The sequence below is a fragment of the Protomyctophum parallelum genome (assembly GCF_964188405.1).
Source record: "Protomyctophum parallelum genome assembly, chromosome: 15".
NCBI classification, from domain to species: domain Eukaryota; kingdom Metazoa; phylum Chordata; class Actinopteri; order Myctophiformes; family Myctophidae; genus Protomyctophum; species Protomyctophum parallelum.
This window is the reverse complement of record NC_139710.1, coordinates 21,819,886-21,843,023: the sequence shown is the minus strand read 5'-3', so window position 1 is coordinate 21,843,023 and position 23,138 is coordinate 21,819,886. Positions and strand designations below refer to the sequence as shown.

Genomic DNA, 23,138 nt, shown 5'->3' with positions numbered 1-23,138 from the left:
GGTGATCATTCCGAATAAATACTTCTGAATAAAATACATCCGATGTAATGTTTTTTGCCGCGAGTTTACATGGGAAATGGTCATTCCGAATGAGTGTTTATATGGAGAAGTGATAGAAGACATGATACATGTTAATTCACGTGAAACTACGCCATCTGTTGGACACATAAAATATAGGCAGTTCATTCATTGTGACTTTCAGACGAAAGACGACTTTGAAATCCCATCATTTCATTCCGCAGTAGTTTTGAGGCTGCTGCTTGGATAGGGACGGACATATTATGTTTACCGTCTTTTTTTTTACCCCACCTGCTGCGGCTCCCCGATCCGCTGGGAAGGTGATCATCTCGTTTTTATGTGTAGCCTACTTTATTATCTACAGCACGGCCAGGGCACGCAACACACTGATTATTATTGTCGGGTCGCTCGTTATTTTTGAGAGAGAGAGAGAGTGTGAGAGGGAGACCGTTGAACACACACACACACACAAAATGCACGAAATAACGCGCTCTGGGCTGTATTTTGCGTGTCTTAAGTACCAGGTCTTATTCCCTAACTTGAGTAAACTAAAGACCTGGAGGCGTGATCAATGCTCTTCGGCCACTCAGAATAGCCAAATGGCATTGATCACGCCTCCAGGTCTTTAGTTTACTCAAGTTAGGGAATAAGACCTGGTACTTAAGACACGCAAAATACAGCCCTCTATGTGCAAACTCCTCGGCGCGCCTTGGATATGAGGCTTATGAGCGCCTTGGAGTTGGAGCGCAATGGAAATGAGCATGCTCAGAAAGACCAGAATGAATTTACATCCGAAGCATTGTATACATGAGTCCAATTTTCTTTCAATCGCATTGAAAATCGGAGTAATCCGGCCAGTGACATCGGAATGGTTTTTAGATCTCATCGAGCGTTTTCATTCGGATGTAAGTTTTTGTAGGTGTTTACATAACGTTTAATAGGATTGAACTTCTATTCGGAATGAAAAGGGGATTTAACTGCTCATGTAAACGTAGCCATTGAGCAAGGAACCATGGCTACATTTTGATTGGTGATGGTGTGTACATGTAGAGTATTCAAGAACTCTCTTTGAGCCTACTCTTGAAGAAGTTTGCTTTAAAAGACAATCTACGTACAGTACTTAAATTAGTGCCAGTGTTCAATGTATTCCGTTTTTGAATGCAAGTGTGTTGGCCAAATAAATGTTTGGGATAACTTCATAATACAACTGTCACTGAGCTATTTTTTTTAGTGGTGCAACCACTCCAAAGAACAGCAATGTCCGTGTTAACCTATGTATGTGACTATGTTACTATGAGTACCAGTAGGGGCAAAAGTGGTGCTGTTGTGCCAGAAACAGATAGTGCTGCACTGTTGCCTGCTAATGAGAGAAGGGGGGGGGGGGGGCAGGGGGAGAGGCACCACTCAGTTCACACAGGCGTGATTTTTATAATGGGCTCAGATCATGTATTCACCTGGTTCATAGAGACATGATCACCGAAGAATCAAGATATGTTACCATTTCCCCCAGTAAAACTCAGTAAAGTTTATTCATCAAATAAGACTTGACATATTGTACTTTACTCTTCCAGAATCAAAAGATCAAAAGTATAGGTTAGCCTTTTCATTTCCTGGCTAAAGCCGACTGTTAAAAACATTAAAGCAGGAAGACAATGGTTTTGTCCCATTAGTTATGCCCATGTATAACCTCTAAAACATAGATTTTAAAACAGTAGTGCAAGTTGCTGTTTAGCCCAAATTCAAAAGATTGTTTAACGCTGAATAACTATTTTAAGAGCTAATGCAAATTGTATTATCTTTGCCATATTATTCAGTTGCAGCAAATAGAAAATCACACTAGCTTGTTCATCACAGTTTAAACACTTAGAGATGATTTTGTCATTACTAATGGCAGTTGTATTCAATACAGAGCACAACAGCGATCACCTTTCAGAGTTTGGTCATGATTAGACCAACTTCTCACTCAGCAATGCAAATATAAAGTAATACATGTACTGACATAGACCAATATCATTATGCATAAAGTACATGAGCCTCAACATTTGTGATTTAAAGTTCAATGAAACAATTAGAAGTTTCAGTGAATGAATGGTATCCTCATAGAATATGTATTTGTGTTACGGTACGATTGTGACTTGAAATATTAAAGACGCTGTGATATTATTTGGTTAAAATAAGTTTTTGTTAAAAATGTAAAGCTCTATATTCATCCTCTTCCTCTCTCTCCAGCTCTTTAATAAACAGAAAATAAATGTTCAGGTGGCGGAAACCAATTTAATTTTAGAACCCATTTACCAGCTTCAATGTAGAGTTCCAGTTTGCCTGCTCTCTTTTGTTTCATCACTTCAAATTTCAATTGCTTATCATGTACCTGTATACATTTTCTCTCCTAATGTTATGCCCGTTTTCCATTTATTAAAGAGCAGGAGAGACTGGGAAACCCCTGAACAAACAGTCTATAGCGATTACTACTATGGGAATAGTTATTAAACCTATGTTAACAATATAATATCACTTACAACACGTTTAAAGGTAGTGCAAGTGATTTTCTTTGGTTAAAATAAGTGTTAAAAAGCTCTATATTGTGATAGTACTCATTGCTGTACTCATTGCTATATACCGGTAGTGTTTGTTGCAGTAACAGGAGTCTCCATGTCTCCCCAGCTTTTTATTAAACAGAAAATGCATTTTCAGAAACTGGGATACCAATTTTATCCAATCAGGATAGAGAACGCAGTCACGATACATAAACATAAACAAGTGGAATTGTAAGTGATGACAAAGAAATCAGCAGACAAAATTGGAACTAGAACACAAAAAATTAAGCTCATAAATAGCTCTCCTGATTGGCTAAAATGTTGTCACCTACATGAAAATGTTTTTTCTGTTTGAGACAGGGAGACCTCTGTTACAGAACAAACACTATAACAAATGATTACTATCAGAATATAGTGATTTAACCTTTTAACAAAAAACGTTGTTTTAACCAAAATAATATCACTTACACTAAGTCTTGGAAACATCCAATTTGTCCTTTCCTCCACATTTTTAAAACAGATTAAAATGCTATCGGTCATTTAATAAATCCACTTAGTGGACATTGTAAAAAGAGTACACATTCTGATGAGCTTTAAATGCATCCTGCAGTAGTGAAAGCTTAATGAAGTATGAAGAAAAACATTTCCTTCAAGTCCATGACTACAAAGGCTATATTAAATCAAAATGGTTTTGAACTAGTCACTAGTGAATCAAAAAGTGCATTTTTGGAGTGCGAGCATGTCCAGTAACTCAGAAATCAACACCTTTGGTGTCATTCTTAAGACTATTTTGTCTTCATTCTCTTCATGAACATGAAGGGATGATGTTTCAGGTTGGGCTTGAGGCGTATTGTTGCAGTAACAGAGAGTAGCAGGTGTCACACACATGCTCAGGGTTTATTGAGGATGGCAGGGGCAGCTCATTGGCCATACAGCTTTCACAGAAAACCCCTTCGCAGTTCTTGCATTGTTTCTGTAAAATAAAAAAGAACGAAAAAAGTAATATTGTTTTATGTTGAAACAGCAGAGCTCCACGATTAAATAGCACACCCAAGATACATCTGAACCCTTATTTTCTTACCCTTATGTAAGTCATGCAATGTTTTACACTAGACTACATTTATTATTAGATTAATAAATGCCAAATGAATTTAAGGAAGTGCATGTTAAGCATGCAATCTTTCGTATTCTGTTAGGACCGTCTTTAATTATGTTCTATATTGTTGTACCTTGATCTTGTCAATGGAGTCATCTTGTTCACACATTGCACAGAGGGAAGGCAGGCTGATTTCAAGGAATGATTCACACTCATCCTGAACAAGATAAAAATAACTATATTGTATCCAGAAAGTCAATCATTTAATGTTTGGTTCTTCATATGCTGTATGTATAATATAGTTTGGTGTCAATGAATTTGTTGTAATTGTGGTAAATTACATTTATGTCCAAATGGTTGATAGCGCTGATAAAAAAAATAGACAGATTATAATGAAAACATTCACTGCAATTTCACTGCAATGGTAGCAAACAGAATTTGGGAGTAGGACTCTCATTTGCATGATAAGTACTATACATAAATAAAGTTTATTACATGAAGTTTAAGAAACCAAAGCACACAATGTGGGGGTAAAAGATATTACACAGAGCAGGTTAAAGTAAATTGCCATTTGAAAAAGATCCAGGAGGATAATATCTCCCAACTTGCAAATCAATTTGTAGACTTGAAACATGCTTGAGATAGGTAATACAACCAACATAGCAAACTTGCCGTCGCCTATATTTTTGTCAAAGTTTCGTTACGTCAGTGTGGACTGATTTGAAAAGTCTTGCGGAACATTGTCCCTGGAGAAAAGCTTGTTTTATGAATGAAATTCAGATTCATTATAGTGACATGAATATTAGCTGAGAGCAGATCATTTTAACCTGGAAGATTATTGGGGAAATATGTAGTATCTTTAGTAATGGATTCCTGACTTGTAGTCAATAGTATAAACATGCAATATACACGGACAAGTCGGACATAGTCCTTGATATATCAATTCATGTGTACAGTATCTAAGGTAGTGGTAGTTAAACTGTAAACAGTAAACAAAATTACACTTCTGCAGACTTTATTTTCTTTTGATACAATTCTACAATTTTATTTATCTCAATAATCTATGCAAAAGAAATCGAATTGATCCTTTATAATTCGACTAAATCCATTAATTTGATTATACTTTGTCGTACAACAGTGTCACAAGTTTGGCGAAAATGTCTGATCTACAAGCTCAGCGTCAGCAGATGCGGTGAGCTTGTACAACCACAATGTTATTGATCGTTTTATTTAAATTAATTATCTTTCCTATAACTGATTACATAGATTAACGGTTGCACACCTACAGTATACAGCACATGCATCTGGTTAAAAGAAAATGTACATTTGCTTATTAATAACCTAGATCTCACCTGATCGTCCTCATGTTGAGACCTTTAAAAAAAAAAGAGCAGAAGGCAAAGGTTATAAAAATAAAAAATAAACACGTTCAACATGTCCGTAAAACATTTCCAGTGTACCAATTGACATCATTTGTTAAGAGTTTAATGATTAATCTACTTACATGCTGGAGCCAACACTTAATTGATCAGTCTCCTTTTTAACCGAGTTCTAAGGACAAAGGTGCTATGTTAGTCGAGTTTTTATTAATAACAAATCACAGCCAGTTATGTCATGACACTTTACATGTAGAGCAGGCCAAAACCATACTCTATTGTACAAAGGCCCAACAATTCTGTCCAGACCAAGTTGGCCATATTAAGATTATTATTTACAATATTCTTGTGGTTATTCTGCCTTTATGTCGATAGAAAAGTGTAGATTGACAGGAAAATGAGTCAGGCAGGGGAATCGAACCCAGGACTTGCTGTCAGGCTGCTTTAGAGCCTACCTACGTTATATGTGGTATGCGCCTTAAGCACTCGGCCATCTGTGCCCCAAGTTAGCCATATTCTTTGTTAAAGGGATAGTTCAGATTTTTTTAATTTAAGCTGTATGAACTATGAACCCTCTTTGACCCCTCTATCACATGGAATTACTTTTTGGGCGTAGTGATATGGACACAAAAAACATAGTTCCGTGTGATAGAGGGGTAAAAAATGAACGAAAGTTGCACTAATATTTTAGAAATAGGTCAACAATACAAATTACGTTAGTTTTGTGGATTAATTTACTTTTAATGCGTGGCCCCCTGTGCCCCCCACAAAATGACCGGAACTACTTATACTTAATATTTCACCAAAACCAGAGCCCCACCATGGGACTCAGGCAATCAATTAATACAGTTGCAACAACTATATTAATGGCAAGTATTTCATACAGCTAAAGTTCTAAAAATCGGAACTATGCCTTTAAGCACTTAGGCCTTTTGAGAATTTCCACATACTGTATATTGAAATAGGGATGACAATGACGTAGGGACGGCAGGTTGAAAGTGGTTAGTTTATACTAATGTCATATGGCCAGGTTAAACTTCACTTATGGCCCATACACATTGTAGGACTTTTAAAGTTGTCGGCAAGTCATCAGATCGTTATGCATTTCACACTACAGGAGTCTTTTTTTAAATCGGCTGTCATGATATGGTTTTCCCATCGACTAGGGATCACACACTGCAAGACGATGCGATACAGACCCGATACATATCGGCTTATTCGGCTACATTCGTTTTTTATTTCAATTAATTTTGACGTCTCACGTATGGGTGCAGGATCCCGTAATACATGCACGAGACCGACAGGACGTAGCCTGCGTCTCTCTTTCTCCGCACAGGAACATACAGGGCGAAATGGAGCGAGACAGGAGTCAGGACGCTAAAATCTTGATTCACTCTCACTCACACACACACACACACACACACACACACACACACACGACGCTAAAATCTTGATTCACACACACAACGCTAAAATCTTGATTCACACACACACACACACACACACGTTTGCCCTGCGTTTTAATATCAACATTATTCAATAGACTATTTAACAGCAATATTAGGCTAATATAGCTACCTATGACAGCTGGATTTACCCATAGATATTAAAAAAATTGATGCCTCATTGGCTGCTGCAGTTCGTTGGAGCCATGCGTGTTGACGGGAGGGCGGAAGAATTTACACTGGTACGCCGGAAAAGTGGACGGCACACTACGTCACGCTGCTACTCAAGTGACTACTGGCCAATCACAGCGCATCTTTTCCGGGACTTATCAGACCGCTCTGTGACGCACACTCATGCTTCCGCAGGGCTTCGCAAGGAATCTCGGGAATATTTTGCCCTCCCTTGAGCATATACGTTCCCGAGCCGAAAGAGGCGACTACCTTTATATGTCTATGGATTTACCTACGGAATAAAGGTTATATATTATCATCTATCGATACAAACAGCCTGTGCTCTCATTGGCTGTAATACAGGCCTTCTCGGGACACAGTCGCAACCCAGTTCATACAGTCGGCGAGACAGCCAAATCTCAAAACTGCTAGATATTCAGAAACGCTCAGGAAGGTGTCAGCGATCGCTTTTATCGGCGCTGGATCTTCTCGCAGCTCCTTTCACACACAGCGAGCAAAACTTCAGTGATCAAAGCCCGGTCTTGCGTACAGATCGGGGATTTTGTCAGCGAGCGCCAAAAATGCTTCACAACAGCATAATCGGAGTAAATATCGTGCAGTGTGTACGAGCCCTTACTGACCCATTTTATGACAATGACAGTTTCCTACCTTTTGTATGTCCCCCTTGTGTTTGCCCTCTCTCTGGAGAGTACTGCGCTCCTCTCTGGACATACAGTCGGGCTGCTGTTCACTCCTTCGCTCTTTCTCCTTCCTAAGCTCCAGTTCCAAAATAGACCTGAGACACCACCAGAAGTCGAAGTGTTAAGAAGCTTAATTTCGTATTGACGCCTTGGTAGTTGTAAAGAAGCAATTGTCCATATATATATATGCTATAATTTTATATCTCCCTTGATATTTACCTCTGTTTTCTGAGCCACTCCACCTCCTCCTGGAGACTCTCAATCTTGTCACCAAACTCTTGTTTGAATAGTCGGTTAGCCTCTTCAGCCAGGTCTCTCTCTCTCTCGGCCTGTTTACATCTGGGTTGCACATAACGCTTATGGTAAAAAAAAAAAACTTAAAGGAAAAGAAACATGGTTGGAAAGAGGGCTCATGTGGAAAAAACAAATGGAAGAAAATCAAAATGGCAAAAAAAAATCTAAGAGGATTCAATCTTATTTAATCAACGATGAAGCATGTCGTTTTTATTCACTTATTTTTATTAGATTACTACATTTTACACCAATGTTATGTTCACATACAATTCAAATTATTAAAATGATTTTGCCCCATTTGGTCTTAGAATAAAGTCCCTTACCCAGCCATTTGACCATCTCTGCTTCTCCGTAGGCCATTGTCATTGCAGAAAACAGCATCATCTACAGGCTTGCACAGCATCACATGCGCAACGCATTGTGAGCTTGTAGATCTGCTATTTTCGGCGCATGACAGCATTGTACGACAGAGCATAAATTAAGCATTACAGTTTGAAGTACCTTTAATTACTGAACGACAAGAAAAACCTTCGATATATGCTCTCAAATTACTTGAAACATATCACTCATTTGGTCAATTTGTACAGCAAACTCTGGCCATGGCCAGCTGCCAAACAGTTAAATGAACCCTTATTGTACATTAACAGTATATTCTGAAGTGAAGAGTTGTTTAACAAATATCCAAAATGCTTTTTCTCTGCAGAGGTAAATATGTGCACATTAATCGATCCATCAATCAAGTCATCCATAAGCATTGTCCGCTAGGGGCGGAATGACATTATTCCACATACTTATTCCATCTACTTATTTTTAACCATTGTTAAATGCTTATAATTAATTAATTTTAATAAATCCTGGCAAAATTAAATGTAGAATTGAAGAACGAAGGATAAGGGCTGCTAAAGGGGTCGATTCAGTCCACACTACTCAAAAGCTGATGTTGGAGAGACACTGCAGGAGGTTGTGGGAAGGTGGTTGGTTTTCAGCAACAAAGAACTATCATACCAAAAAAGAAAACGTCCTAGTTTGGTTATTTCTAGATTAGGCAGGTTTATGGGTTTATTCAGAATTTGACTTATGAAACTATAAGGTAGGGAGCAGGTGTGTCCCCTATGGCTGCGTCTCAAGCAGCTTTCCTGCAGCTGAATTCAGGTCTCTGGCCTGCTGCGCCATATGTTTCTCACTATTTAAATAAAAAATAAAATAGCCAATGAAGGGAAGGGAATAATGAAAATGGTGGGAGAACAGATGGAAACGGGACAAAAAGACAAATCATTGTAGTTTAGATGGCATGGTGGAAAAAAGAAAGGAAATTGTGTGCTCAAGCAAGTTATTTTTCATACCTACTTTGATTCTGTCACTGATCTCAAGAACTAATTTGACAAAACCAGATAAGCTGATTTATTTTTTACTCAGTGAATGACTCATAAAATGTGAATTGTGGGTGACTTTGAGAGACAACAGTAGCCAATGGTGATAGATGTTGGTGCTCCTCCTCACCTGTTCTCCAACTGTTTTATAGTCCCTGCCATCTGATTGATCTTCTCCTCCAAGTGAACAATGGCTTCACTCTTCTGTTTAGAGCTGGAATCTGTGCTCTGCAGGAGAGATAGGTAGTTAGTTACTGGTAATAGACCTTTTGGTAAGTTCCGTCCCTCACCAATACCATTAACCTGTGTCTGTGTGTGCATGCGTGACAACACAGCCTACATGATTTTGTCAGTGCAGTTGTGAGGGGGAAGTAATGAAAAATGCTCCTTCCAACCTCTCTGTTGTCCGAGTCTATGGCTAATGGCAACGTTGGACAATCTCTATTGGGGGGCCGGGCTATTGCTTAGCAAAAGGTTTATTACAGCAGGGGATATTGTTATGGATCTGGTCTATTGGTCAACTTTAAACTTTAAACATGACCGGGTCGGGTGTATAAACCTCAGACATCCTGCAAAGTCATTGGGGGAATGGGATTTGTTTGTATGCCAGCAGACAGATAATACATTTCATGTAGTTGGTATAGTGAGCTAACATGTATGCCACATATAGTTACAGTTCAGCAAGTTTCATTTTCAGGTGGGTGGTTGGTTGGTAAAGAGGCATAGCAGAGTTGGCTTTCACCACTATCATCTGTCATGTTAGTTTGTGTAAACAATCCTATCAACACCATGTCAGCGTCTTTTGTGAAAGAGAAACAAAGAAAAGAAAATAATCACTGAAATTGAAAAGCTGATCAATATCAAAATGCTTATCAGTATAATCCGATTATGAGTTATGACCATGCTCTGGTTTGGACAATGAAGTCAAAGTCCTCTAGTTGTAGGGTAGGAAATTGATAACATTAACAACCCAGCACAGTCCCACACAGGCATGAATGAAATCCAGTCAGCACTGAGATTCCCAAGTATTGAGCCTAAACTACCGCTGTATATGTAGCGTTCCTGATGTGGGTGAGTCAGCATTATTCAGCTGAAAATGTGCCGATTAGCTCAATGAAGCCCTCAGCGTGTTCGACGAGACCAAAAAGCTTGGCCTGAAGATAAGCTGGTCCAAGACAGAGCTTATTCATGTAGGCGATGGACCAGACCCACCACCCTTCCTGCTTGATGGCACCCCTGTCCACTTTGTCCCCACCTTTAAATATCTTGGCTCGACAGTGTCCAACACGGGTGACCTCAAAACAGAGGTCACGCCGACGTCACGCCCTAGCAGCCTCTGTGATGCAGTCTCTGTGGAGGCCGTTGTGGCGACACCAGCACATATTAAGGGAGACAAAGCTCAGAGTCTACAATGCCTCTGTCATCTCTGTGCTCCTATACGGCTCGGAAACGTGGCCACTGAACAACACTCTGGCGGCCAGGCTCGATGGCTTTGATTCCAGAGCCCTCAGGAGGATCGAAGGCATCTCGTGGAGCCAGCATGTCACTAACCAGACTTTTAATGCGGCGAGTGCGTTAGTATGACCACTTCATCCGCCTGCCAGAGGAACATCCAACACGCACCATCCTAAATATTTTCACGATTTTTCAAAAAATAGCAGACCTACAAGCTCATCTCAAAATGGGTTAAACCCCAGCAAGCCGACTGGAGACGACCTAGAGGCGCCCCCTGCACCCACTGGTCCTGGTTGGATGTAATATCCCAGGACCTTAAAGCATGTAACATGACTTTGGCACAAGCTCAACACCTTGCCCACAACAGACCCAGATGGAGACACCTGGTGGCTATGGTTGGCTCTACACGCCCTGAAGTGCAAGAGGACTAAGTAAGTAAGTAAGTATACTGTTCTTGTGGTGGGTTGTCCTTTTTTCCTTTAGCCCCACCTTTTTAGTACACCTTTTTTGTGGAACAGTTGGGTTCCGCATCAATTCCACTCCCGGGGACAGTTGCACCACCTCACACTAAGTTTGCTTTTAAGTTAAGAATTATGCATTACTAAAATTTAAGCTGCTGTAGGAGTAGCCTAACTATTAACAGATTGGCAGACAAATAAATTCAATATAACAAAGTTCTTGTGATCTGGCCAAGTTAACCAATGACCCCATCCTCGCCAACACATTTAGCGAGAGATTACACCCACTGGACAATTATGATGTTGACATCTATGCCAGACTCCGTTCAAGAGAAATGGCATTATGATTATGAAGATAACAGACATGCTATCAGCAGACCTACAGCACAACAGTTGTGCTGTAGGTTGCACGGTTCTTTGTCAACAAGAGACGATACAAGTTATACTTCCTTAGTGTAGAAACAGCTCGTGTTCATTGGATCCGGCAGCTATGATGTAATTTTATGTGACTATACATTATTTTAATACAATCTTTGCCAAGAACGCAGGACCTCGTTTTTCTCTCCACAACCCCCCAGAACGAGGAAACTCGTCTTTGATCAATGTAATTTAAAAAATATAATCAGACAAACGTTTCGGCTATCCAGCGTTCACACTGATGAAGGCTGGGTAGCCGAAACTGTTTGTCTATTATTCACTATGCAAGAATTAAAAACTAAAGCAGTTCTTGGTGTGTGCGACCCATCACCATTATTTCTATATCTGAGATTTTTAAGTCTAGTTGTAAAGATGATCCTGACAATCACTTTTCAATGTGGGGCAGTACGAGTAAATCAGTAGCATAATGAAGCCGGATGATCGCCATTGTCAAGTGATACTACAATACATTGTCTTCCCTTGGAGCGTTACCTGTGACTTATGGGTAAGTTGTTGATTGATGGCACGAAGATCGTCCAGCTGCTGCCGAAGTTCCACCAAGGCATCCTGCTTCTCACAAATGTCCTTCTCCAGCATCTTCATGGACAGCTCCATCTCCTGCTTCATACCTATCTGCACCTCCAGCTCTTTTTCCACATCCTGGAGACAGATAGAATTTCCAAATGACATCAACATTATTTCATGTCAACAGACACCAATCTGACCAAATATGCAGGGTTATGTTGTGCACACAATGCATGCAAATTACGTTTTTAAAAGTCAGAGGCTTAACAAGTTGACTGCCACCTGGTGGACGTAAGAGCCAACGCTAGACTGCCAACCCGGATGTACTTAGTTTTAGTGTGTTGCACACTGGATACACACCAATGTTCCAATCGGGATCACCGGATAATCAGACCTCCGAACATCGAGCGTTTTTTATCAAAACCATGGAGAGCTCCGTAGATTTTGAGTTATTCAGCTTTTTAGTCCGGCTGTATACAAGAAGTGAACGGCACTGCTAATGCGCGAAACCGGCCTAGGATCGCTGAAGAAGGAGAGGCCAAGCCAAAAAAAAAAAAGAATCAGCGATCCAGTTTGATATCAATAATAAAGCTTATCTGACGTAACGTTAGCAACACTGGCAACCAATAGCAGTTACCAGTTGGATTCTAATTGGCGGAACGTTCTGTCACAAGCAGTTCATTTGTTAAGGATCGAGCATTAATAAGATCGAGCAATAAAATTGGAAGGCCTCTATATTATCTCCCCAAATCTTACACAATATAAAAAAGGTATACAACTCATGAAAGGCACAGACTGACCAATCTAAGAAGAGTTTCTTCTTTAAGCTGCTTGCGTGTTTCACCCAATGCTTGTCCATCTGAGGTTGAATCGCTTCTTAATGCCTGAAAAAAGCAGAAACACCATTATTCAAACCTATTCAATATTTTTGGTGCGTGTGTTTAAAAAAAAGCTCATCCCCTGACGATGTGCAATCACAGCATTGTAGAAAATTCATGTTAATAAAATAAAGAAAAGGACAATTATTGTAAAATGTTTTCCTGAACCTTTACATATAAAATACCTTTTTTTCGATAATTTATTAAAATAAACATTTTATAGCGTCACAGATTAGATGGTGGGACAACTTCTCTCATATTTAGTGTAGAGCAAAAACAGGTGGAGGCCTAGTATAGCATCCTGGTGGACTCCGGTCAACTAAGTGTGTATAATGTGCTTTAAGTAGTTAATGAGTTAACCTTCCTATTGGACTCCAGCTGGTAAGAGCTCTCCTCCTTCACCCGTTCTACATCCTCTTGCAAAGTGATGATCCTGTTGTTTGCCACTGCAAGCTTTCAACATAATATTCAACAAGTCATTTTATCAAACAACTGGATTTAGTTATAATACAAATTGCGTGAGGAGTTGCGGACACCGACATGCAGATTTAGCACATTTTAGTTTAGTTAATTTTGTAAACGTGCATGCGTGCGTGTGTGTATTTATTTATTATCCCCAGGGGGGAATTAAACACAGCAATTCTCACCTCCTCGGTTAGCTTTGTGTTGGACTTTTCAAGAGCATCCACCTTGGCCTGCAGGTTATTAACTGATGCACTGTGGGGTTGGTTGAAGAAGATTATGTAAAATTGCATTGGCCAGACCAAACAAGGCAACTAAACAGAGTGAGTACAATCATTTGAAGCCCTGCTTCCACATACCTTAAATGTCTATTCAGTTCCTCAACATAATTCTTCTGATCAAGAATTGCTGTGATCTGGCCATCACTGACATACGAGAAACAGAAAAGGCATATGAAACTGGAGATTATCACCACGATTCACAAAGAAAACAATTTGTCTGATTTACATTTTAACTACAGGGTGCCGTACTTGAAGAAATGTCAACAATTATGACTACTGAAAGCTTCTAGGCTTTGTTCTTTGTTTGTTTTGTATTTCAGACAGACAGTATTGCCTTCTCAGAAAACACACACCTGCCTGACCTGGAACAGGGTTCCCTCTTTTGTGAACCTTCCCAAGCTTCCTTCTTTTCATTGCCCAATTGAGGGTGTAAGGAGTCTTTGTTTAGTTTCCTTTGTTAATCTCTTGATTTACATTATTGGATCGTTTCTCTTAAAGCTGCAATCCAGGTCTTATTTTAAATTAATAAAATATTATTTGATCAAATCTGTATGTAAATACAATGTAACTAAAAACAATTAAGATTGACTTTGCTGTCCCACATTGTTAATGTATATCCATAACAAACATTAGCAGCATGATCTCAGGAAAACATAATATTAACAACATTGAACATTCATTATGCAACATGCTGCATGCTACACATACTGTTGGTATTTGGCACAGAATCAAAGTCTGCTGAATTACAAAGTAAAAATCTACATTCATTAATAATAGCCCGCTACAAATAAGTACCAAGTGTTATGCATTACTGGAGCAAATAAACACCCTGGTCTTAATGGAAGTGTCACAGTATATTCAGAACAAATTCATCATTCTGTGATATTAAATAGGTCTTACTAACCCCTCTGTACATTTGCTGCTTTGTCCACCATCTTTGAGGTACATTGAAAAATCTATAACTCCAACCTGGGCGCAATTGAAAGAGAAAAAGAAGGGTCAATTCTCTAACAATATAAAGTAGCACGTTTTCTTTAGTTTGGGAATGGCAATTAAGATCACTAAACAGTAAAAGCCCAGTTGATTTAATAGTTACATGAACTGTACATGGCTTGCCGTATAAGAGGAAATAACGTCCAGAGGAAATGTGCACAAGGGGGACGCAACAGTAATTTGAACTAAACGATTATAAAAAATATTTTAATAAAATGATAGATTTTCAATGAGCTTTGATTGTATACATTTCTGTGTGATACCACTGTGTGATGAAGTGTAAATAGGGCTTAATTGATTAATCGATTAAGTCAATTATAAAGAAAATCATATATAAATTTATGAAAAAGGTATCTCAATTAATATATTAATTGAAAACGTATTTGACAGAATAACCACTAAGAAAATGATCCATAGTTGCTGCCCTAATATGACACAAAAAAAGAGTGACCTGGGAATCCAAGTCTTCTCCCTTCATACAGAGGTTGGCATCAATGACATTTAGTCCAACCAGCAACCCAGCAATCACAGCTCCTTCCTCCTCCATCATCAAGGCATTTGGTTCATAGAATTCACTACAGAAGAATGACAAGAAAAGAGTTACAACCAGGGGGGCAGTCAGACAGATATTTTCGTGAAGCCTGAAACTCCTGAAAGTTCATATAATGGCCTGTTGTGGCGCTGTCACTGGACCCAAAAAACCCCATAGCCCCATAGAAGTCCATGTATTTGGGCCCAACTTCACCTAGACTGTATTACCTTAATACACATGGTCATGAATACTTTCTGCTTCCAGTCACTAGTTTAAAGTCTCATTTCTAATGTCATAATATTCTTTTTGGAAAATGATGGTCCCATTAATAAAAAAAATGACCATAAAGTCGCGTATGTTCTGAGGGGCGTGGCTACCGTTACAGTCTATGATCGGGATTCCCCTCCCACTCGAGTCAAAATAAAAACCAACGGAGAAGAAGGGGGGAAGTCCCGCCTCGTTGTCTGGGCAGCCAATGGCCAGCTGGACCCAAACGGAGCCAGCCAATGGCCAGCTGGGCCCAAACGGATCTAGAAAGATGGCGACTTACAGTGCAGGAATAACAGGCTTCATTTTACGTCCATGTTAGACCCGGGGAACGCTTTGTCCATATTTTTTACAGTCTATGGTTACAACACACAAACTCTGTCTCGTTTCTTTTATTGCAGTGGTATTCAAAGTGTGGTCCAGGGATCCTCAGGGTTCCAGATGGACACTTTTCTTGAGAATGAAAGACTCGACCATGAGACAGTTCAAGTTTTAGAGCAGATTCCTTAGGGGATCCATACTGAGACGTTTGTCCGTTTGTTTCGAACCGTTCCCGAATACGGTTGTCTGGTCCCCGCTGGCCATGATTCACATTGGCCGAGATTCAACTGCGCACCCGGGTACACTTCATTCAACTTATGTGCCTCAGAGGGGCGCTGTGGACTACGGGCTTTGGGAGACAGAATGTCACAGAAGAAGAGTCACTTTCAGAGTTTAGAGCAAATAATAAAGTTTGGCTGTGTTCCTGACGTTGTCTTGAGTTATAATAATAACATAACAACAATACACAACTAAAGCGGTGTGCGCTGATGGTCTTAAACAGCGCAATGCAATGTTGTCTCTCGTCTGTATGGCGGTGACATCACGTACATATCCTTGGTATGTTAACAATGACGTCACTGACTAACCCTTGGTATGTTTGTCCTAGCTGCAGCACATGCGTTTTATTAGTTTATGTTTTTTCCCACGGCTCTTGCTGCGCTACTCAAACACTAGCGGATTATCAATCATTCTTTTCCAACATTCAAGTAGAACTACCAGAAGTACAACCCAGGTAAAATAATGTGTCATTATAAAAAGATTATGATTATAGTTCACTTCCTCCTTTAGTACGGATGGCTTTCACATTGCAGCGATCCGTATCCGAGACTTAATTGATTGATAAATTCAATCAGTTGAAGAAAGTGTACTCTGATGCGGAAGAATCGAGGCCAATGTGAATCTTGGCCAGCGGGGACCAGGCAATTCGGGAACAGTTTGAATCAAACGGACTCAGTGTGAATCTGCCCTTAGATGGTAAGAGATTGTAACCACACCTGAGCAGGTCCTTTCTGTTTATAATGGTCTTCATGTAATCAGAAAGTTTCTTTTGCATTAAGGCCAGTCGTAGCCAGGCACGTCCTCTTCCTAGAGGGGTTCTGTAACAACAAGGTATTTTTGTCACTTACGAATCATGATAAATTAAGCACATTATTAATACTTGATAGCCTACTCGTATCTAAACAAACGTTTTTACAGCCACCCTAGAACTTTCCTACATGTATCATATCGTTGCTGTCCGGTAGAAACCACTTAACTCCATTTTTGAGTAGTTTGTTTTTCATCATAAATCATGCTTCTTAACACCCTAGCATCCGTGTGTTGGTTAAAAAGATATTGAACCAATGGAAAGTATTAAAAGGTGCTTTGTCGAAAACCTCCTAACTCCATTGGCTCCTCAAACTATCTGCAAAACCAGCTAACGCCACCCGTTTAGTCATCTTTTTTTCTATAAATCAATGCTATTGAACACCCTTTACATCTGTTCGCCGTTTTTAATACGTTTTGACTTGAGGGGTTTCCATCGGACAGAGTGATGACCTCACCGGAAAACGATCAGTCGCACTGGCTTGCTAAAGCTTCTGGGAAATTGAGTCCCAATGCAGTCCAATAGCAATGGCGGTTCGCCACGGGTGGCTCTGTCCTACGCTCTTTGTTGTTGATCGGCAGTTTGGATTATTTTTCAGCTCGATCACACCATCGATCACATGATCACACCATTTTAACCCATTTTGGGCGGGAACCCATTTTGGTGTTAGCATCATGTCGTGCTTTAGCTATTGAAAAATAGCAGATCTACAAGCTCATAGAGCTACGAGCTTGTAGGTCTGCTATTTTGAAAGATCGAAGAGCGACTGACATAGAAGACATTTTTTAGAATCTGATCTCAGGTCAGAATGGGTTAAGGCGGATTTTCATGAAACAGACCTACATTATCGCCCGGCTGATTCATTCAAAGGTTAGTGAAATACTCTAGCAGTGAAGCTTATTTCTCGATTTCAATTATCCACAGTCAACGTGTTAAAAAAATATTAAACCAATGAAAACTATTAAAGTGCTTCGACAAAAACCTTTTAACTTTGTCAATTAAATAAACCCAATGTTTTTATTTTATGTATCAATACAATCATGCTGTTACAACATCCATCTGTCGCTGAATGCAAAAAAGACTTTATAGGAATAACACAGTAACTTACTTGAGGCCTGGTAAGTCTTTCACACTTGCAGTGATTTCCCCTGCCTCAGGAGTTAGCTTTTCCACCAGTTCCAATGCTCCCCAAAATGACTTGTTCTGCCCAAGGAACGTTTTCTTGGCTGATGATTATAAGCACATTGTTTGTTATAAGAATGTGTTATTTTTTTCAATCCATCTTCAGGAATTTGAGATATGGAATAATTATATTTGATATAATTATCATGACTCGGCAACTGAGGCTACAAAGGCAGCAGCTTTTCACAGATGCAATGTTCACACTTCACAGTAGCCTTTTTGCCCTATGTGAGGGAGTCATATAAAACAGAGGGTGATAACTGCTATTAGCCTGAAGTTCCAGCACATGCAGAATTGTCAATATATGTTTTCTCGTTAATTATATTATTTTTGTGACTAAATAAGTTATGTGAAACAAATTATTGCCCATGCATTCAATAATGATATGCTTTGGTAGTAACAAACCTTATTTGGATAACCTCAGGCAACAATGAACAACAACACTGACTATATCTATATCTACTACATACAGTACACTGATGGACCAAAATGCAATACACTTACTTTTCAATCCATGCTTCAGGCAATGTTCCATGACAACAAAGAACTGCTGGAGAGGTGCATAGTCTGAGTCAAGCGTGCGACCAAGGTTAAGTGCTGACTCAATCAGTCCCTTGATGCTCAATTTGGCCATGTTCATCAGGTTAAGCCTTTCGATGGCAATAGGATCCTTGGGATCTAGGAGGGAGGGGGAAAACATTAAAAAGACAGTTTAATAACAGTGTGGCTTCCCTGTGCAACTGAAAAGGCTTTCTTTCAGGCAGTACATCATGTATACTAGCCTAGTAAGCCAACAACTTATCTTAAAATAATGCCAATTTAAAAACACACTACAGTGAGACAACTACTTTGCTTCCATTCATTAATGGCCAACATCTTGAACAACATCACCAATGATGATCTAATGTACTAGTGTGAGGTTTATGTGCTAAACCTCAGCTGAACTGTGTGGCTCATGTGAGCTGCACTGGGATTGGGGCTGTATGCATGTGGCAGTGTGAGCTGTGCTGTGATTCACTGCTTCTAATAATTTGAAGCTACATTCAGGTCAATACCATCATTTCAGCAGGATAAATTACTTCTGTGTTATTTAATCTCAATCCAACTGTTCTTCTTGGTATCTTCTGTGGTAACTTGTATTGCTGCAGGGAGCATTCACTTGCTAGATGCTCAAAAGCAAAAGGACAAGGACAAAAGTAGTGATTGTTTGGTGTTCAATTATCACCGCAGGTTGAGAGGGATGTTCCGTCTTCCACAAAGTAACAAATCAAGAGATTTTAGAACCAATGAAAAGTATTAATTAAAAAGGGCTTCGACAAAAAGCTCTTAGCTCTACTTGAGTTGGATGTTTTTTCATTTTCTGAAAGAAAAATCATTTTTGGAGTTACGGTAGGTGGTGTTTTTGTAACACATTTTTCACCCGGTGCCAATTGTCTAAGCTGTAATCGGGAGCTACTCTCCCTCTGCCAACCTGGGGAAACCCCAAACTGAGCTCATGCTTCCTTCAATGCATGAGGAGTGAGCACTGAGCAGACCACTTCTTATCACCAGACAGGGGAGAGATGCCCCCTGTAGGACGTAGTGTGTGTTATTAATGTTATTCCAACCAGTCCCCCCCCCCCCCCCCCCCCCAGTATCTGCCATAGGGGACACAGGGAGAACATGCAAAATCCACACAGAAAGGCCCTTTCGCTAACCCCACTCAGTGTATAGGCGCTGAGGCGAGAACACGCCCCAATGCCCACATCGTCCCCGGCGGGAATCAAACCCAGGACCTTCTAGCTGTGAGGCAACAGACTGCGTCACTGTGACCCCTACATTGGACATTGCCATTTTTATTCTGTCAATTATTCTAACAGGATGAAATTGCATATAATTTGCCCTTTTCTGTATTCATTTATTCAAATTTACATAAAGAAACCAGAATAATAAATGTGAGATGTAATCAATATTAATTATTGGATTCATAATACCACAGCTGACTTCTGTGATGAGAAGCATGGATTAGGAACAATAAATGCCTGTACTGCATTTTTACGCCACCTAATCTTTCTGTTTCTGTTTGTTATCACTGTTGCCATCTACAGTATATAAATACATTAGCGAACATATTATTTTACAAACTACAGGCTAAATTGTTGCTGTAGTATAGTAACGGTGGGTTCTTTTGACCATTTTCAACTGTCATTCTTTGTCTGTCAAACTGTGGACTTAATTTATGTTATCCAGAAGTTGGGAGAGTTAAGGAGAGGACAATGATGAATAAAACACAATTTAAATAAATCTAACTGTAATACAACTGCATATTTTAAAGTAACATAGGATAGAATAAAATGTTCAATGCATAACCTATGCAAAGTAGCAAATTATGTGTTTGAATGTAGCTATATCCTGTTTTGGTTCAATGGTTACTGTAGTGCAGTACTACGCATGCGCCAACATTCATGGCTATTTCAACTGTGTGTGATTAGCCAACTTGCGTTGCATCTCCTCCTAGGCTGAGGAAAACTGACTTGCAGAAAGAAAAAATATATATATATATATATATATATATAAACAAATTAATCAGCTTTGTCTGGGAAAAGGTCGTCTTGTCACCTAGTACTTCCTGTCAATGCCACACCTTATTTACAAGCAGAGTCATGCTCCCACTAGAACAGCTCTGGCCTTGTTTGTGCAGCTTCATGGATATTATCCCTGTTAAATCAAACATGACATAGCCTAGATAAGCTACATTACTAGAATTCACCAGCCCAAACTGTGTGCTTCCTGGGGACCTGCTACCACCACCACACCCCATTTAGAAATCACACAGCCACAAATCCCCTCGTACACTAGCCTAGCCTGACACATTACCTTCATGAGCTGGCTCTGGGTCTGGGGTAAGGGAAATATCATTGAGCTCGCGCAGGCAGAGCCATTCGCCGTCAACAGACACACGAAAGTTGCAGAGGTAAATGGTCTCCCGGGCTGCCTGGGTGATCTTGTCGGTGGTGGGGGTCGGGGCATCGCTCTGAGGCGTCAGATCAGACATGATGACTCAGCTGATGCGAAGCAAAACTAGAACCACCGAGGGGAAGAACACGCAGCGTGTTCCAAAAGCAGATCGCAAGAAAATGCCAAAATAACAAGCTTGGAGAGGAAAAGAACCCTGTCTTTGATCAGGACCAATACGATGGGGATGGGGCTTTCAAGCAGGTGTCTATAAAGGATGCTGCTTCTCCTCTCCTTTATGCCTGCATCCTCTTCTCATCCCTTGACAAAAATGAGTAAATGCTGCTGTTCCCTGCACTTCACTCCTCCCCGCCAATCTCCCCGTAGACCCTTTTGTAGAGCTTGGGGATTTAAAAAGCGAGAGCACTGTGTTGAAAAATCACAACCTCCCTGTGGTCAGCTTAGCCCTGATTCACTCTGATTGGACTGCCTGGGCACCGCAGTGAATGCACTGGCCTGGGTGGGTGTTGACCAAGATGGCTGACAAATATATGCTGGATAGTGGAGCAAACGTCACGTGAGCAGATGGTGCATGCGTAAAAAGGGGAGGGTAGGGGGGAGGAGAGGAGGGGGTCTCATGATACTCATCTAATGCTAATGATGCAGCAGATGACTCCTCTGTGAAGAGGGAAGCTACTATTCAACAATCCAGTTAGGTTATCTTACTGCAACAGTGATTTATTCATTCTGCATAACAAACCACATAGTGAGTGGTGAGAAACTGTATAAATGTAATAAATCGGGGCTTTTTGAAGCACACTTGGGTGAAAAATTTGACATTCTCTGAAGTTGAAATGAGAGAATATAACAGATGTCAAATTGGGAGGGGGGATAAAAATAAATCTAAGTCAATAATATATAGACATTTGATGAAAACCCTATATTCCTGTCTATGGACTGAGTCCAGACATAAATATAAAACATAAAGTAGTACTAGTCAGTCAGACAGACATGCAGTGACCTTTACACTTACTACCAGTAAACAGTATAGGATTTATCAGTTGACAGTAAAATGACCCTGAAACTGTTCAACACACAGTGAAATCCTCAGTGTCAATCTAACCATTTGTAGCCCTGAGACTGAGGTGGGCCCCTTTTGATCAATTTACACACACACACACACACACACACACACACACACACACACGCACACGCACACGCACGCACACACCACACACACAGTGACTGTGTATGCCGGCCTGCTAACTGACAGGGCCCGGCTAGTCTTGAGAATGCAGCTGGTTAAAACAACAATCATGACCAACTCATGTGAGTTGGCCATGTGAGTGAGTGAGCCATAGCTCGGTCTCGACTGGACTGATCCAGAGAACTCCTAACGCTATGGACCGGAGCTCAGCTATTAACTACTAAGTACTAACTAAATTGAGTCATATGAAACGCCAACATTGTGACCAAAATGCCAGGTGATTTTGTTAATACAAATTATTGTTATTTCAACAATTTCACAGCTGAATTTGAGACAACAAAAACGATTTTTTTAACCAGGTCCCTGAGGTTACTGTACTGTATTGTTTACTAGCCAGCTAACGTTAGCCGGTGTTAATTATTATGCAACGTTGGCGGTTTCAAGTTCATTATGAATTTAAGCAAATACAATAAAAAAGAGAATAGAATACTTAAAAAATTTAAGAAAGATAATAAACGTCTCCGAATAAATGAATACTAAACCAGGCGTGTAAAATGACAGCCTTATTATTAGCTAAAAGGCCACTTACTTTTACATTTCGAGTTGGTTCTTTCAATGTGGAATTGGAACTGCCGTGGAGCCGGTGGTGTTGGGGACAGCGACGTCCCCGACTTCCCAAACCTGACATTGGACGCGGAGTTGAGCGCCTCTTTGAAGAAGATCACCGAGGTGGGAGACAGAGTGTCCTCCGGACTGTCAACGTGTCCGTTCTCATCCTGTAACGACGCTGACAAACTTTGCGAAACCTTTGGGGACTGCTGCAGGTCTGTTGTTGCTGTTGTCTCCCCCTCCGCCATTCTCTCTCACTTCACTTTACTTCACGTGACAACAAGCAGCGAGCCTAGTGACCGCATGTTATGATACTGCTGAACCCGTTTTGACCGCAGAAAGCTGTGGTTTGTTTGTACACCACTGACCACCGAGCCGCACCACTACGGCCCAAAACACTCCAAAATATCACTCCTTCTCTCGCCTTCTTTCCTGTTTCCGCCAAGCTGATACAACACTTCCGGTTGCAGACTTCAAAATAAAACGTTTCTTTCTTTCTTTCACTGCTACTCTTGATATTTT

The 23,138-nt window shown here is 40.2% G+C and overlaps 1 protein-coding gene across 6 annotated transcripts; it reads right to left on the bottom strand.

Annotated features, from left to right (window-relative positions):
• Nucleotides 1-1,530: 1,530 nt before the first annotated feature.
• On the bottom strand, nucleotides 1,531-23,035 carry rufy3 (RUN and FYVE domain containing 3). Of its 6 annotated transcripts, XM_083784412.1 has the most exons (18): nucleotides 22,597-23,035; nucleotides 18,371-18,544; nucleotides 17,793-17,910; nucleotides 16,593-16,694; nucleotides 14,929-15,052; nucleotides 14,389-14,453; nucleotides 13,563-13,628; nucleotides 13,389-13,458; nucleotides 13,102-13,194; nucleotides 12,664-12,747; nucleotides 11,831-11,998; nucleotides 9,139-9,236; nucleotides 7,564-7,683; nucleotides 7,313-7,439; nucleotides 5,156-5,202; nucleotides 5,004-5,025; nucleotides 3,785-3,868; nucleotides 1,531-3,528 (listed from the first exon to the last, which is right to left on the bottom strand). In XM_083784412.1, exons 1-18 carry the CDS (start codon nucleotides 22,862-22,864, stop codon nucleotides 3,385-3,387), a joined length of 1,974 nt encoding a protein of 657 aa, XP_083640538.1. In that variant the 5' UTR covers nucleotides 22,865-23,035; the 3' UTR covers nucleotides 1,531-3,384. The 6 variants fall into 6 exon arrangements, 5 of the variants coding, with proteins under 5 accessions (XP_083640538.1, XP_083640541.1, XP_083640540.1 ...); XR_014570398.1 differs by lacking the exon at nucleotides 5,156-5,202 and having other exon boundaries at nucleotides 3,482-3,528; XM_083784415.1 differs by lacking the exons at nucleotides 1,531-3,528; nucleotides 3,785-3,868; nucleotides 5,004-5,025; nucleotides 5,156-5,202; nucleotides 7,313-7,439 and having other exon boundaries at nucleotides 7,674-7,720.
• Nucleotides 23,036-23,138: the final 103 nt, after the last annotated feature.

Bases quoted from the DNA above. Each gene is read 5' to 3' on its own strand.
- rufy3 (XM_083784412.1), bottom strand. From the start codon at position 22,864: ATGGCGGAGGGGGAGACAACAGCAACAACAGACCTGCAGCAGTCCCCA. The intron at 13,629-14,388 runs GTTAGTAAGACC...CTCGTATGTCAG, and splicing joins AGCAGCAAATGTACAGAGGG to TGATGGCCAGATCACAGCAA. The intron at 3,529-3,784 runs GTACAACAATAT...TTTATTTTACAG, and splicing joins ACTCCATTGACAAGATCAAG to AAACAATGCAAGAACTGCGA.